Raw genomic sequence first — 17863 nt, forward strand, 5'->3', positions numbered from 1 at the left:
AAATTCTTTATATTGCAGAGCCGAAGTGCAGATTCATGTGGGTGCTGGTGTGACCTGAGGCGCACAGGAAGAGGTAGCCAGCTTGAATAAATCGATTCAGATCGGTATGCATGGTCACCTGATTGAACTCATCATCACAACTAGATGACCCCGAGGAACTCGACGATACCACGCTGCCGGCCGGTGATGTCTCCGGTACAGGCAGACAGTGCGAGGAACTGATTACATATTTTTGACAACCTACATGGCTACAATTTGACATTGTGACCATATATTATTGATGGATCTGAAAAGAGAAATGTAATTTCCAGAAAAGGTCAGCACAGATTCAGATTATGTGTGAAATATGTGCTGCTTACAATGCTTTAATTCTGTAAATATTATCATTAAAAGTGATGATTATGCTTGCTGGTGTTGCTAAATATAGTCCTAACACTGACAAATAATGCTCTGAAGTTTTTTGATTATTTACAGTGCCAAACGATACAATGACTACTTAAGTGTGTATAATTACATATGGCTGGTGTAAAACTCAGGTATGTACATTGATGTCTTCTTTTTTGCAACAAACACATTATAAACTTTATTTCATTGTTACCTTATACCGAAGCTTTACTTAATAAATGCAAAAGTTGAAGACCAAGACGAATAGGCAGCATTGTTGGAGCGCTGCGTCGCATCAAGGGTTGCGACCAACAAGATTTAAACTATAGGTATGTATCTTCAATTTTTAACTAAGTGTGGAATACAGAGAAACCTGGCATCTAACAGGGTCGACCTGAAATACAGAGGAACAAAGAAAAAGAGACAGGAGGCTTGGCTCACACCGAGGTGATGCGATGCCAGCTGAAGCCTTATCTTCTGCAAGTCACAAAACATTTTTCCAATTGTATGATATCTTTTTATGTGAGAGAAGCGCTTATATATGGAGTAGACTGAGAATTTTAGGAGTTCAATAAAAGAAACATAAAATTTGATAGTTGGAGATAACAGAAATAAGTAGCACTCTCACTACAAAGTATTTTGTTCTAGATTTCATACAGTAAAAGTGCTGACATCAAGTTGGTGAGCCAGTGGGCATTGGACAAAAACCTGAGCATCATTGTGCGTGACATCCTCCTCCACGCTGGTGCCATGATGGTCTAGCACGTCAATAGCAGGAGCGGCCGGCACAACATGAGCTCAATTGGTAACCTCAACATCGTGCCGTCCAGCGTGCACAACGGCTTCACAACCATTTGCGAGGTTGACGAGAGCCGGAGCCACATCCGCAGAAGGGCCACGTTCCTCCTGTGTCTCAAGACTGGAGCAGGGGCGACATGGTTGTACGACAAGATAGGGGAAAAGCATGCCGTCGAGTTCCTGGTGCCGACCGCGGCTAGAGATCAACACCGGTGATCTGTAAAATCCTGCAGAGAATGGCAACAGGCAAGCCTCCACGACTGCTCCTCCTCCATCTCCTTTCCCGACTGCGCTCTATCCAGATCCAACAGCAGTCCTGGGGATACCTCAAAGTTGAGAGGAACGGTTAGTAATTGAGAAAATGATTCTTCAACATCTTTTCTATACAGAAGTGAGGGGATACGCATACCAGAAGTTTGGTGCGAAGTTTGGTGCGTCTGGACACTACATACTAGGCACATGTAGATGACAGCTGTGAATGGATAATATTACCAGCAGGTACAGTGTACCGGTGCGAGTGCACAAGTGCATCAACAGTAGATGTAAATTCCTAAATTCTGTTGATATTTAATGTAGAATACAAACTGCTATTGGGGGATTTTTCTAACCAAAGTAAAGCATGGACGCTCATGTATACTAACATATTGTATAATTGAACAATTTATACTAAATCAATGTAACAATTTATATGGATACTAATATTTAAAAATTCACCAAAGACACAGCGGAATGAATTGAATAGATATATTACATATAACAGATTTAACTTCCAAAAATTTGAAAACATAATGGCTAAATAGAAAAAATAACTAGCCCGTGCACGGCACGGGTTGATGACTAGTATGATATAGTTTGTAGCAGAATGCAAAGCCATGAAAGTATAAGAGGATCAATTCATATGTGTGCTAAATTCAAAGCATACTAAATATCTATTGCCGCCACCATGATCGAAATATGAAGAGTCCATTCATTCCCACAGTTGAAACGCCGCGCCACACTTCCTAGTAATACATCATGTATGCTCTTCTGTTGATACTCAGAGCAAGTATCAATTACAATACTACACACTACTCCTTGATTTCACAAGAGAGCATGTATCATTCCACTGAAGCCTCTTTTAATGGGTGCATTGGCAACATTTTTTTTGTGACAAATCTAGAGTTTTATATTAATGTTTTATAATAAATAAATTAATAATAGAAAAATGTGTTGTAAAGCAAAAGTGTAAACGCACACCTACATAATTTCTTTGCCCATGATAGATCGCAACCACCTAATCCACTTGCAGGACCCATGGACGATGTGAGCAACTTGGGGTCTCGAGAGGAGGTACTCAAAGGACTGGGGATTGGACGGATAGCCATCTAAGACCATCCACCATGTTGCAGCAAAGGGTTTTAGTGAGCCATTTGAGCCGATTCTATACATAGCGGGGTCATCAATTCAAGGTGTCAGACAAGAAAAGTGGTTCCAATTGTAGGTTCGACTCATAGCAATAGTAAACGATTATTTTCTATGAAGCGCGTCGTGATGTCGCCCAAATCACACCGGGATATGGAGGAAGCAAAATATCTTCTTTTATTTGAGCAAAGTACATTACCCTCATCAAGGACATGTCCGATAATGTTGTGACAAGTGTTCGAACAAGAGATGACGATACCGATGACTTCCCGATTAAAATAGGACTACGCCAAGGGTCAGCTTTGAGCCATTATCTATTTGATTTGGTGATGAATGAGGTCACAAGGGATATACAAGGAGATATCCCATGGTGTGTTCTCTTTGCGGATGATATGATCCTAATCGATGATAGTCGAACGGAGATCAATCGGAAGTTATTTCTCTCTCACGTATTTCCGCTGGCTACATTTCTTGTATGAATGTGAAAGTATGGAAAGTGATTGGGGAAAGTTAGCAAGGCTACCCTAACTTATATCCTGACCTAATAGTAAGCGCAGCATGCTATACCATGCAAACAAACAAAAATCTATTGTACTGTATGATGTCAATTGAAAGCTAGATATCTTCCTATCTACTGGCCCATTGAACACATATTGGTTGCTCATTTATTGGAAGAATTAAGGGCTTATGTACCGTGAAGGAGTTCTATAACCGAAATGCCATCCCAGCTTTATTATCATGCAAATGTTCGTACTACCTTCTACAGAAGTAATCACGAAGTAGCAAAATTGGAAAGATATTGATGCCGCCTGTGTCCAGGGGAGCCGGTCCAGGTCAGGGCGGGCTTCCCTAGGGCGGCGGCAGCGGTGAACGCAGAGGTGCCTGTCCTCCGTGGAGAGCGGGGCGCGCACGGGAGTTCCCCACCGACGGTCGCTATCCGTGGCCTTTTGTCCTCTCGCCAGGAGCAAGCCGTACGAAGTGGGCCTCCGTCCAATGGATTTTGGAACACCAGGAGAACACGCTGTAATCTTGTCGATCCAACCCCTCTGCGTGTGACAAACCAGAAGCCTAGATAGTGAGACAGAGCTTTTTTAAAAAAAACATCCGGCCTCTTTATTAAATTGCCAAATTGCGGGGATACACACATGTAAACACCCTCAAGCGGATCAACAAACAAACAGATCATCCAACCTGCGATGACAAAAGAAGCCTAGATATTATGGGGGTTCTATGTTGGATGATGGATTGTCATGCACAAAGGTCGCATTAGCAAGACCCTTTACACCTGTATTTTATTTTCTGAAGGATGTGGCAGCATCTCCCATTGTTTTGCCCCTTAGTCGCCTTGATCACTTCCAAATCTTAGTCTAGAAATACCGAGATATTGTGATACGTTCAAGCTCTCTCTAACTGCGATTACTTCCAAATCTTGCAGACCTTCAAAAACAACTACGAATCCCCCCCGGATATGTGCCACTATGTATCTGATCTGGCCACTACGGCAACCGTGCCGGTCTATCAATTCTCACCTGGTATGCTATATGGGTCGTGACAAAATCTTAGGGTGGGCTAAGACCCAGGCTGAGCACTTTGTAGATCTGGCCTACGAGTCAGCCCATAGAAGGCTGAGCTGTGGCAGCATCTACATACTCGTAATTTGTTCCTGATTCCTCTAATTCCTATCAGCAATACTCTAAGCACGAATTTTCTCCTCTTCTAGCTTGCCCATTCTCGTGTAGCCCATGTCAGCTAGATTTTCTATGAAAAATGAGAAGAAAAGCAAACCAACACCTCTTATATAATGAGATAGTAACTATGTGAGTAGCGGAAAAGTTGCTATAAATTTAATGCAAGATTTGTTCTGTCTACTACTAATTATTACTTTGGAAGGGTGTTAACCACTGTTGAATATATCATCAGTTCATTTGTTGGAAGAACTAAGGGCGTGATTGGTAGGTCGCATATACGGAAGCTAGCTAGGTTATGGAGATGTAAATTCTCGATGATTGGATCCCCGCATGAGTACCTCGGTCAAACAAGCATGAAACTTAAAACACCCCTAAACAAGTGTCGTGAAAACTGTTGCGACCGTTTCTATGGATTGATCAAGTGGGGACGAGATCGGCGGGGCGTCTGCTTTCCCTTCTTTGCAGCAGGTTGATGCCTAGCTTAGCGTGAATAATCTTATACATGATCTAATTTTGTCAGTGCACATCACTACTGATGCCTTCCACGAACGCAGTCAGATTATGATCTGACGAGCCACCTTTCACCAGAGCCTCCACGACCCCACTCTTCCACTCCACCGCCGCGTCCCACGCGTCCCCCCACTTCACCTCATCTACTCGCCTCCTTAACTGCACCGCGCGCATCACACAGTCGCTCCCAACCTCTGCTCACGCTCTGATGCGCCACTCGCACTCGACGAGCCACGTGTTCATCCGCTGGTCTAACATCTGGAAGGAGTCAACCCATGGACGGCTGAGATGCGGCAACATCTACATACTCGTAATTTGTTCCTGATTCCTCTAATTCCTATAAGCAATGCTCTAAGCATGAACTATCCTCTTCTAGCTTGCCCATTCTCTTGTAGCCCATGTCTGCTAGATTTTCTATGAAAAATGAGAGGAAAAACAAGACCAACACCTCTTATATAATGAGATAGTAGGTGTGTGAGTAGAGGAAAAGTTGATATAAATTAAATGCAAGATTTCTGCTGTCTACCAATAATTATTACTTTGGAAGAGTGTTAACCACTATTGAATATATCATCAGTTCATTTGTTGGAAGAACTAAGGGCGTGATTACTACGTCGCATATACGGAAGCTAGCCAGGTTATGGAGATGCAAAATTCTCGATGATTGGATCCTAGATGATTGGATCCCTGGATGAGTTCCTCGGTCAGACAAGCATGAAACTTAAAACACCTCTGAACAAGGGTCGGTGAAAACTGTTGCGACCTTCGCCGTGGATTGATCAAGTGGGGACGAGCTCGGCGGGGCGACTGATTTCTCTTCTTTGCAGCAGGTTGAGGCCTAGCTTAGCGTGAATAATCTCATACATGACCTAATTTTGTCAGTGCACATCGCTACTGATGCCTTCCATGAACGCAGTCAAAGATTATATGATCTGATGAGCCACCTTTCTCCAGAGCCTCCACGACCCCACTCTTCCACTCCGCCACTGCGCCCCGCGCATCCCCCCGCATCACCTCCTCTACTCGCCTCCTTAACTGCACCGCGCGCATCACGCAGTCGCTACCAACCTCTGCTCACGCTCTGATGCGCCACTCACACTCGACGAGCCACGTGTTCATCCGCTGGTCTGACATCTGGGGCACACACACCATCGGTACGCCACAAGCGGCGACCTCCGACACGGAGTTCCAGCCGCAGTGTGTACGAAGCAACCCATCGCCATGGGAGATTGTGCCCACACCTAGTCGCACCACTCCACCACCATGCCGTTCTTTATCCGCAACTTAGCCTCGGCGAGCTCCGCCTTGTTGTTCTTCCGGACAATGCAGAGGTACGGCCTCCCGCTCTCCTTGAGGCCCCGAGGCAGCTCGACGCTTCACCATCCTGGCCAGGCTCCCGAACGAGACGCACACCATGGAGCTGGCCGGCTGTGCATCCAGCCATTCGATGTATTTGGCGTCATCCTGCTTGAAGAGGTCGGCCTCGTCGTCGACCAGGAGCACCGAGCCGATCTGGACAACGTCGTATGCTCCCAAAGCAGCGAGCGTGGCCGGCTCCAGTTCTTGGCACGTGTTGATGACAATTGTTGCTTTGGGGGTTTCCCGATCGAGGGTCTTGAACAGGTCGCAGGTGGTGGCATAGACGTAGTGGAAGAAGTAGGAGGGGTCGATGGAGCCGGTGATCAAGGACGGGAGGTCCCCGATGGCCTGCAACGCGAGGCCCGGGAGCCGAACGAGGAAGGACAGGTCTTGGTGGTGGTTGGCAACAACGCCGGCGTGGCCGTGGAAGTAGTGGTACTAGACGTCGAGCACGTATGGTGGGGGCTTGGATCCAGTAGAGCGCGGATGGCACACCCCTGTCGCACGCGACGTCAGCGGCCCACTAGAGGAGCATCGTGTTGTGAGGGATACATAGTTACATGTGAAAAGCGATCTGATTGGCAAGCGATGGCGGAGTTCTGTGTCATTATCTTGATGAAGGCATCGCCGAGCAACGACTATCGACCTACTCGTGTTGCTCCGGGAAAACCCTTGGATTTGGTCCCGGACAATGGCAGCACCGTGATGTCATTTTCTCTCTTGGAAGCATCATTTGTGGAGCAGCGCTGGACGACATAGGCTAGAGGAGGAGATGTCAAGGCATAAGTTATTCGCCAAGGGTCTGCTAAACCGATTGTGAACTCTGTTTGCTCCATAGGATGATTCCCCTTGGTATTTAATTGGCGAGATGGTTGTTTATGTTTTTAGGGTAGAGACCCAGAATGTTACTCATTATCAGGTTTCTAGAAGTATGCATGATTTTGATGCATAGCCTGCACTCCGTTCCCCATGTCAAAATAATATGTGAATAATCTTGTGCAACATGTGTGTCAATAAACAATCTTATACATGAGCCAACGTTATCATTGCACATCACTACCGATGCCTTCCACTAAAGCCATCAGATTATGATCTGACGAGCCATCTTTCCCGAGAGCCTCCACAATGGCACGCTTCCAGTCCGCCGCCGCGCCCGCCTCTACCGCGCGCAGCACGCCGCCGCTGCCCACCTCCGCGCGCGCTCCGACGTGCCACTCGCACTCGACGAGCCACGCGTTCATCGGCTGGTCGGACATCTGGGGCACGCACACCATGGGCACGCCGCACGCGACGGCCTCCAACGCATGAAACAACGGTATGAAAACATGCTAAAAATACACTCATCAAATCCCACCCCGGATGATAGTTTGCATACTTGCAGTTCTCTTTCTCTACGGTTTTGTTTGGCTTGTAGCAAGGAAGAAAGAGCAGGAGATACCGAAGTGGCATTGCTCGTTCCTAATTTGGTTGCCAACTTTTTGACGAACGATTTCTGTCTTGTTGTTCCGCCCACGTCTTAGCAAAAAGCAAGTAGGTGCAAAAAGCGAGTCAGAATTGGTGGCTAACCAAACGATTTCTAAGAAACGTTGGCATGACCAGTCAAACGTAGCTTCTTACGTACTTCCACACATGCAACCTCTATTTTCGATTCCTCTCACTCCTACCCACATGACTGAAACTCTATTTCTCTTATATTTCTCTCTCGTATTTCCGATGGCTACATTTCTTGTATGAATGTGAAATCATGAAAAGTGATTGTGGAAAGTTAGCAAGGCTACCCTGACTTATATCATGACCTAATAGTAAGCGCAGCATGTGCAAACAAAAGAAAATATCTACTGTAATGTATGATGTCAATTGAAAGCTAGATATCTTCCTACTGTACCATTGAACACATATTGGTTGCTCATTTATTGGAAGAATTAAGGGCTTATGTATGTCAAGGAGTTCTAGAAATGCCATCCCAGCTTTATTATTACGCAAATGTTGCTACTACCTTGTACAGAAATAATCACAAAGTACCAAAATTGGAAATATATTGATGCCATGATTTATTGTAGTAAGATAGGGAACACCAGGAGAACACGCTGCAATCTTGTTGATCCAGTCCCTCTGCGTGTGACAAACAGAAGCCTATATAGTGAGACAGATCTTTTTTTAACGAATCATCTGGCCTCTTTATTAAATTGTTAAAGTGCATGGATACAAACACCCTCAAACGGATCAACAAATCAAACATATTGTCCAACCTGCGACGACAACACAAGTCTAGATATTATGGGGGTTCTTTGTTGGATGATCGGTTGTCATGCACAAAGTCGCATTAGTAAGACCCGTTTTACCTGTCTTGCCTTTCTGAAGGATGTGGCAGTAACTCCTCGTGTTCTGCCCCTTAGTTTCCTTGATCACGGATACACAGATGCTAGCAAACCGTGTCCTAGAAATATTGAGATCTTGTGATACGTTCGAGCTCTCTCTAACTGTGATTGCTTCCAAATCTTCCGGTGCAGTAGACATTCAAAAAGAACTACGAACACCCCCAAATATGTGCCATTATGTATCTCACATGGCCACTACGGCAACCGTGCTGGTCTATCAGTTCTCTGCTAGTATGATATATGGGTCGTCACAAAATCCTAGGGTGGGCAAAGATCCACAATAGCACCTTCTAGAGCCGCCCAATGAGTCAACACATAGAAGGTTGAGCTGCGGTAGCAACTACACAGTCGAAATTTGTTCCCGATTCCTCTAATTCCCATCAGCAAGACTCTAAACATGAATTATTCTCTTGTAGCCCAGCTAAGATTTTCTATGAAAAGTGAGAGGAAAAGCAATGCCAACACCTCTTATAGAATGGGATAGTAAATGTGAGTAGAGGAAAACTTACTACATATTCAATGCAAGATTTCTGCTCTATCCCCTACTATTTTTTTTACTACTCACATTTGAATGGGTGTTAACCAGTACTGAAGAACATTTTTGGAAGAACTAAGAACGTGATTGGTAGGCCGTATGTATGGAGACCAGCCAGATCATGGCGACGCAAATTCTCGGTGATTGGATCTCCGCATGACTTACTAGACCATACAAGCATGAAGCGTAAAACACCTCTCAGCAAAGTTCAGTGAAAACTGCCGAATCAACCTTTTTGGTGGAGCGATCAAGTGGGAACAATATCTACGAGACGAATGATTTCCCTTCTTTGCAGTAGATTAGTCTGAATAATCTCATACATGACCTGATTTTGTCATTGCACGTCACTAGTGATGCATTCCATGAAAGCTCTCAGATTATGATCTGACGAGCCACCTTTCCCAAGAGCCTCCACGACCGCACGCTTCCACTCCGCCGCCGCGACCCGCGCGTCCCCCTGCATCACCTCCTCTACTCGCCGCCTCACCTCTGCCACGCGCAGCACGCCGTCGCTCCCCACCTCCGCGCGCTCTCCGACGCGCCACTCGCACTCGACGAGCCACGCGTTCATCCGCTGGTCGGACATCTGGGGTACGCACACCATGGGCAGGCCGCACGCGACGGCCTCCATCGCCGAGTTCCAGCCGCAGTGCGTGACGAAGCAGCCCACCGCCGCGTGCGAGAGCACCCGCACCTGGTCGCACCACTCCACCACCATGCCGTTCTTGATTTGCGCCTCAGCCTCGGCGAGCTCCGCCTTGTTGTCCTTCCGGACGATGCAGAGGTACGGCCTCCCGCTCTCCTCGAGGCCCTGTAGCAGCTCGTCGAGCTGCTCCTTGGCCATCCTGGCCAGGCTCCCGAACGAGACGTACACCACGGAGTTGGCCGGCTTGGTGTCCAGCCACTCGATGTACTTGGCGTCGTCCTGCTTGAAGAGGCCGGCCTCGTCGCCGGCCGGTAGCACGGGGCCGACGGGTAGCACGTCGTACGCTGCCAGAGCGGCGAGCGTGCCCGCCTCGAGCTCCTGGCACGTGTTGACGATGACCGTCGCCTTGGGGGTTTCCCTGTCGAGGGCGTCGAACAGGTCGCGGGTGGTGGTGTAGATGGAGTGGAAGAAGTCCGAGGTGTCGGTGGAGTCGGTGATGAAGGACGGCAAGTCCCGGACGGCCAGCGGCGGGAGGCCCGGGAGCCGCACGAGGAAGGACGGGTCGTGGCGGTGGTCGGCCACGACGCCGGCGTGGCCATGGAAGTAGTGGTAGTAGACGGCGATCACGGCGGGGGGCTGGATCCAGTAGAGCCCGGACGGGACGCCCCTGTCGCGCGCGACGTCGGCGGCCCACGGGAGGAGCATCGTGTACACGACGCGCGTCACGGCGCGGCCGCGCGCGGCGAGCGCGTCCAGGAGCTCCCCGACGCTGCGCGCGCCCGCGGCGTGGAAGGCCGCCACGTAGGCGTTGAACGCGCCGTGGTCGCTGCTCGGCACGTACCCGGTCTCGGTGCCGTCCGAGAACGGGAGGAGCTCGAGGCGGCCGTCGTCGGCGCCGTCCGGCGCGTCCGGTTCTGCCTGGAACATGCGGCGGTGCGCGGCTTCGGTGGTGGAGAAGGTGACGAGCGCGTCGGGGGCGGCGGCGAGCAGGCGCCTGGCGAGGCGCAGCGCCGGCGCGATGTGGCCCTCGTGTGGCTTTCGCTTTAGCTCGAGGTGTACAATCTCGATCAGAGATCGACACTCGATCGGCTACGACGGCAAGCAAGCGACTTGTGTGGAGGCGCGAGAGTGAGGTTATACAGAGAATACAATCGACTTGTCTTTAATTTAATCAATTTTAAGTTGCTCGCCGAAAGGTTTCTAGAACAGAGCAGTCAGTAACACCGTTTCTCTACCTTTTTTCTTTTTGAAACATAGTTTTGCAGGTTGTCATATCACTATTTGACTGCAAAAGATACAAGTGATCCCATTGTACATGGGAGTTCTATTGAAGAGCGGGAGTTGAATCCATTATTTGGCTGGTTTGCTCGTTGCATGTTTGCATTGTGCCACTCTTTTGGCTTGCCTTCCATCTCATTATCTGCCTTGTTGTTCCGCCCACGTCTAAGCAAAAAAGCAAGTAGGTGCACGAGTCCCCGCGGGTCGAGTTAGAATTGGTGGCTAACCTAACGATGGCATGACCAGTATTCTCGGAGAGTGGGAGTGCTAACTTTGACGATGTTCCAAATGTAGCTTCTTACTTTCACACATGCAACCTCTATTTCTGATCCCTCTCACTCCTACCTACATGACTTAAACTTTATTTCTCTTATTTTTCTCTCTCGTATTTCCGCTGGCTATATTTCTTGTATGAATGTGAAAGCATGGAAAGTGATTGGGAAAAGTTAGCAATGGTACACTGTTTTATATCATGATTTAATAGCAAGTGCAGCATGATATACCATGCAAAAAAAAAATCTAATGTACGATGTCAATTGAAAGCTTGATATCTTCGTATCTACTGAAGTAGATGGTAATAAAGTGTAGAGTAGCCACTCGTTTTAGATAACATTAGTTGTTGGTGACTAGGGAGGAGATGGCAAAAATCTGTTTAAACAATTAATCGGAATATTCAACATCAACGCCATAATATTTATGTATCCCTAAGAAATATGTATGAGTCAAGGCACTATATTGTGAGAGAGGAAGAAATTCTTTTGGTACCCAGAGCATGTATGAATTACAGTACTACACAGTACTCCTTGATTTCACAAGAGAGCATGCCCATGTATCCTCCCGCTGAAGCATTTTTAATGGGCCACATTGGCAGCACTGTTTTTTAATGGGCCTCGCTCACGGAAAGGTGGGCGTGGATATAATAGCATACCACCAAGTTCAACGCCGCCTACGAGAAGATGAAGAAGCGATGATTACCTAATCTTTGGGCCAATTCGAGACGTCCAATGAGCAAAAGAACTTCAACTTGGTCCATTGTTGGAGGGCGCTCAAGTATTGCCCCCAAATGGCACGACCTATATGTGTCCTACGATATGATGCCAACGTGCCCGGTCAATCCAATGTCATCGATGCTGATTGTGAGATTCCAAGTTCACCCATGAAGAGGCCAAGGGGGCGGACGAGTTCTAAGGCGGAGGCCAAGCGAGAGGCTTCCTGGCAAGCGATGATGGAGACGATCAAGAAGCTCATTGCTGATAAGGAGGTGTCAAGTGAGAAGAGGGATGAGAGGAAGCGATGGGAAAAGGAAGAGGTTGTCAAGAACTACTTCGAGATACAAACCAAGAAGCTCGAGATTGAAGAGATCAATGCTCGTGCGGCCGCAAAGGAGGTGGGACAACAAGCAAAAGGAGTTGGAGATCGCCCTGCTCCGCGAGAAGGACAAGATCATGGCGACCCCCTTGACCGACGACATGGACCCTACCCAGGGGCACGGCTTGAGAAGAAGAAGATCATTATAGCTCGAGAAATGTGATTTGTTTATCATGCTTTTGAAACTCTGGTGTGCCAGCTAGTTGTATCTGAACTATGTATGTTGCAACTTTAATTTCTATCTTTTTAGCGAATTATTTGCTCAATATTCATGGCCGGTAATGGCAACTATAATTTTTTTAAAAAAAATATATTGCGGCCACGAATGTTTCGGGGCCACCATTGGAGCCGCTGTCACCCGCATCAGGACCGCGGCCTTTTACCTCTCCGTAGGCCGGCGCATCCGGACCTAGGCGGAACAAAAGGCGGTCCGGATTGCGACCCCAAGTTGGACATGGCCTAACCAAACAATGTCTAAGAAACATTGGCATGACCAGTCTTTTGGGAGTGATAATTTTGGTGCTCATCCAAACGGACTCACGCTTCTCACTTCCACGCATACAACCTCTGTTTCCGATCCCTCTCACTCCTACCTACATGACTTTGAACTTTATTTCTCTTTTTTCTCTCTCGTATGCTAAATTTCTTGTATGAATGTGAAAGCATGAAAAGTGATTGCGGAAAGTTAGCAAGGCTACCCTGACTTATATCATGACCTAATAGTAAGCGCAGCATATACCATGCAAACAAAAGAAAATATCTATTGTACTGTACGATGTCAATTGAAAGCTAGATATGCCATCCGAGCTTTCACGAGTACTGTACCATTGAACACCTATTGGTTGCTCATTTGTTGGAAAAAAATTAAGGGTTTATGTACCGTGAAGGATTTCTATTGCCAAAATGCCATCCCAGCTTTATTATCACCCAAATGTTACTACTACCTTCTACAGAAGTATTCACAGAGTAACAATAGGAAAGATATTGATGCCACGATTTTTTGTAGTAAGATAGGGAACACAAGGAGAACACGCTGCAATCTTGTTGATCCAATCCCTCTGCGTGTGACAAACATAAGCCTAGATAGTGAGACAGATCTTTTTTTAAACGAATCATCCAGCCTCTTTATTAATTTCTTAAAGTGCATGGATACAAACACCCTCAAACGGATCAACAAATCAAACATATCGTCCAACCTGCGACGACAACACAAGTCTAGATATTATGGGGGTTCTTTGTTGGATGATCGATTTTCATGCACAAAGGTCGCATTAGCAAGACCCTTTGCACCTATCTTGCCTTACTGAAGGATGTGGCAGTAACTCCCCGTGCTCTGCCCCTTAGTTTCCTTGATCACGGATATGCAGTCGCTAGCAAATTGTGTCCTAGAAATATTGAGATCTTGTGATACGTTCAAGCTCTCTCTAACTGCGATTGCTTCCAAAACTTCGGTGCAGTAGACCTTCAAAAGAACTACGAACACCCCCAAATATGTGCCATTATGTATCTGACATGGACACTACGGCAACCGTGCCGGTCTATCAGTTCTCAGCTAGTATGGTATATGGGTCGTCACAAAATCCTAGGGTGGGCTAAAATCCACAATGAAGACCTTCTAGATCCACCCTACGAGTGAACACATAGAAGGCTGAGCTGCGGTAGCATCTACATAGTCGAAATTTGTTCCCGATTCCTCTAATTCCCACTAGCAAAACTCTAAACATGAATTATTCTCTTGTAGTACAGCTAGCAAGATTTTCTATGAAAAGTGAGAGGAAAAGCAATGCCAACACCTCTTATAGAATGGGATAATACATGTGAGTAGAGGAAAAGTTACTACAAATTCAATGCAAGATTTCTGCTATATTTCCTACTATTTATTATTTTGAATGGGTGTTAACCAGTACAGAAGAACATTTGTTGGAAGAACTAAGAACGTGATTGGTAGGCCTTATGTATGGAGACCGGCCAGATCATGGCGACACAAATTCTCGGTGATTGGATCACCGCATGAGTTCCTAGACCATACAAGCATGAAGCGTAAAACACCTCTCAGCAAAGTTCAGTGAAAACTGTCCAATCAACCTTTTCGGTGGAGTGCTTAAGTGGAAACAAGATATGTGAGACGAATGATTTCCCATCTTTGCAGCAGGTTAGTCTGAATAATCTCATACATGATCTAATTTTATCATTGCACGTCACTAGTGATGCATTCCATGAAAGCTCTGAGATTATGATCTGACGAGCCACCTTTCACTAGAGCCTCAACGACCGCACGCTTCCAGTCCGCCGCCGCGCCCCGCGCGTCCCCATGCATCACCTCCTCTACTCGCCGCCTCACCTCCGCCGCGCGCAGCACGCCGTCGCTCCCCACCTCCGCGCGCGCTCCGATGCGCCACTCGCACTCGACGAGCCACGCGTTCATCCGCTGGTCCGACATCTGTGGCACGCACACCATGGGCACGCCGCACGCGACGGCCTCCATCGCCGAGTTCCAGCCGCAGTGCGTGACGAAGCAGCCCACCGCCGCGTGCGAGAGCACCCGCACCTGGTCGCACCACTCCACCACCATGCCGTTCTTGATCCGCGCCTCAGCCTCGGCGAGCTCCGCCTTGTTGTCCTTCCGGACGACCCAGAGGTACGGCCTCCCGCTCTCCTCGAGGCCCCGGAGCAGCTCGTCGAGCTGCTCCTTGGCCATCCGTGCCAGGCTCCCGAACGAGACGTACACCACGGAGCTGACCGGCCTGGCGTCCAGCCATTCGATGTACTTGGCGTCATCCAGCTTGAAGAGGCCGGCCTCGTCGCCGGCCGGAAGCACCGGGCCGATCGGGAGGACCTCGTACGCTCCCACCAGGGCGCCGAGCGTGCCGGTCTCGAGTTCTTTGCATGTGTTGACGATGACCGTCGCCTTGGGGGTTTCCCTGTCGAGGACGTCGAAGAGGTCGCGGGTGGTGGTGTAGATGGAGTGGAAGAAGTCCGAGGGGTCGGTGGAGTCGGTGATGAAGGACGGCAAGTCCCGGACGGCCAGCGGCGGTAGGCCCGGGAGCCGCACGAGGAATGACGGGTCATGGCGGTGGTCGGCCACGACGCCGGCGTGGCCGTGGAAGTAGTGGTAGTAGACGGCGAGCACGGCGGCGGGCTGGATCCAGTAGAGCGCGGACGGGACGCCCCGCTCGCGCGCGACGTCGGCGGCCCACGGCAGGAGCATCGTGTAGACGACCCGGGTCACGGGGCGGCCGCGCGCGGCGAGCGCGTCCACGAGCTCCCCGACGCTGCGCGCGCCCGCGACATGGAAGCCCGCCACGTAGGCGTTGAACGCGGCGTGGTCGCTACTCGGCACGTACCCGGTCTCCGTGCCGTCGGAGAACGGGAGGAGCTCGAGGCGGGCGTCGTCGGCGCCGTCCGGCGCGTCCGCCGGGAACATGCGGCGGTGGGCGGCTTCGGTGGTGGAGAAGGTGACGAGCGCGTCGGGGGCGGCGGCGAGCAGGCGCCTGGCGAGGCGCAGCGCCGGCGCGATGTGGCCCTGGAGCGGGTAGGTGAGCACGAGGAAGTGCGGCCGCGGAGACATGGCCGGCTTCTCTTCTTGACCTGACCTGCGATGGAGTTCGTATGGCCGGCCTTCGCTGTAGCTCGAGATGGACAATCTCGATCAGAGATCGACACTCGATCAGCCTCTTCTCCTGGCCTGTTTGACTTGGAGTGTGGCTTTAGCTAGCTCGACATCGGCGCTCGATCAGCGACGACGGCAAGCAAGCCACTTGTGTGGAGGCGAGAGAGTGAGGTCCCGTCCGTGCTCGTGAGCAAGCAACTTATGTGGTCACTGCATACGACATCAGCTCACGTTGGCACGTGCTTACAGGGAATTTGCTAGTTCTTATCTAGCTGATAACTAACTTAACTCTCAAAAAAAAAAAAAAGCTGATAACTAACTTTCGTGTTTAGTTAGGTTTTACACTATTTAATTTTTATCGTGATTCGTGTTAGTTATGAATTGCAACATAAGTTGTAACTGAAATTTGATGATATTATCTGACTGAGAACGAAGTTAGTTCTTAGTCGACGGAGAAATAATCACACCTGATAACAAAACCAGCAGAAGGTTTGCTTGGTTGCGTTTCGTCCATTTATTCGTAGAGTCCAATTGTTACCGGGCGAAGTCAACATGCAATCAGGCACGACAAGGAGAAGGGACGGCGCCACGGCGGCCAGCCTGTTCGGTGATTGGTACTTGGTAGTGTTTTTTTTTTTACAAATCTGGCCCTAGATGAAACTAATTTCTCAGCTAATCCCTTGGCACTTCGGAGTCTGCCCCCTAGGTTCGGGGTAATCGAATGAACCAAGTCGGCGCCAAGCCAAATGACGCCGAGGTAAGGTTGATCCCAATTGCAATGACGATGAGCTACTAGGGGTGATTTTTTTGCTATTTTTCGTTGGCGCCGGCCTGCACAATTTCGGCTATGTTCTTGATGCCGTTGAACGCAGGGTCATATTTCGAAATAGATCCGTCAAGGGAGCAGACAAGGTATCGCCCAGGGGTTAGTGCATCTCCAACGGAGGCTCGCAAACGGATAGATGGTGTTCGAAGCTATCCATGTGGCCTAATGGGAAGGCCCAACGACGAAATTGGCCCCCCATTCCGAACCAAAAATTGGGATGGCTTTGTGGTGGACAGCGTGTGTCCTCCCTTGGTCTACCCGGGCTAGAGCGTCAGTGACCGAGGGAGAAGAAGCGACGCGGGTCTACGCGGTCTCCCACCTCCTGGTCCTTCTGAATGGGGACCCTTCATGCTCCCGAGGCCCCATTCACTTCCCATCTCCAATCCATCGAGGCCCACCTAGAGGGCCTCGACAACGACAACTTCGAGCGGTATGCGGAGCCATCGGAGCCGGAGGAGATGACGACAGAGAAGAAGGAGGAGCCAAAGTAGCTGTCGATGATGGAGTGGGCGGGGGTAAGCATTCCCTACCCCATAATGCAGGCAGCCCGATTGGTCGCAGTACCACGACGCGTTAATGCAATACGTGGACCTGCCGCTGCTGCTGCCGCCATGCCAGCACTAGATGGCGGTGGTGGACTAGTCGGAGGATGGCGGCGATTATGAGCCGAAGAAGGAGGCCATCCAACGCACCATTGAGTTTTCCAGATAGGAGGAGCTCACAAAATGGGAGGGCCTTGATGAGCCCATCAAGCTGTCCATGATGCAGGCCGCGGCACCATCGGCTGCTCCCACCTCCACCCCAGCAGCGAATGTGGCCGCCACCGCATGCCTATATCGTCGTCAACGATGACTAGGGCCTAGTCGGCCAGAACCGCCCCCGCTGCCATTCTCCTATCTTTTTTCTAGTGTAATGTGGCCTTTTTGTGGCTCTATATATAAACTAATTTAACTGTTTTATTCCGTGCTTTTCTTTGCGGGCTACCGTTGGGTGCACGGCCACCCCAAATGCACATGGCATTTAAACTATCAACAGATCACCATGAATATAGCACCCGGGGGTGGCGTTTCGAATCTTGGGTC

General features: G+C 49.1%; 2 protein-coding genes and 1 pseudogene across 2 annotated transcripts; all 3 read right to left on the reverse strand.

The window, feature by feature from the left end:
- Positions 1-5659: 5659 nt before the first annotated feature.
- LOC127315365 (crocetin glucosyltransferase, chloroplastic-like) lies at positions 5660-6675 on the reverse strand (annotated as a pseudogene).
- Positions 6676-9305: 2630 nt separating this feature from the next.
- On the reverse strand, positions 9306-10817 carry LOC139833254 (crocetin glucosyltransferase, chloroplastic-like). The gene has a single exon (XM_071823477.1). It carries the CDS (start codon positions 10624-10626, stop codon positions 9388-9390), a length of 1239 nt encoding a protein of 412 aa, XP_071679578.1. The 5' UTR covers positions 10627-10817; the 3' UTR covers positions 9306-9387.
- Positions 10818-14406: 3589 nt separating this feature from the next.
- LOC127313403 (UDP-glycosyltransferase 75C1) lies at positions 14407-16131 on the reverse strand. Its single transcript, XM_051343910.2, has one exon. It carries the CDS (start codon positions 15911-15913, stop codon positions 14534-14536), a length of 1380 nt encoding a protein of 459 aa, XP_051199870.2. The 5' UTR covers positions 15914-16131; the 3' UTR covers positions 14407-14533.
- Between the last annotated feature and the right edge of the window lie 1732 nt (positions 16132-17863).

This window comes from Lolium perenne, chromosome 7, assembly GCF_019359855.2.
Source record: "Lolium perenne isolate Kyuss_39 chromosome 7, Kyuss_2.0, whole genome shotgun sequence".
Lineage (NCBI taxonomy): Eukaryota > Viridiplantae > Streptophyta > Magnoliopsida > Poales > Poaceae > Lolium > Lolium perenne.

Coding starts and splice junctions, on each gene's coding strand:
- LOC127313403 (XM_051343910.2), bottom strand. CDS start 15,913: ATGTCTCCGCGGCCGCACTTCCTCGTGCTCACCTACCCGCTCCAGGGC.
- LOC139833254 (XM_071823477.1), bottom strand. CDS start 10,626: ATGTTCCAGGCAGAACCGGACGCGCCGGACGGCGCCGACGACGGCCGC.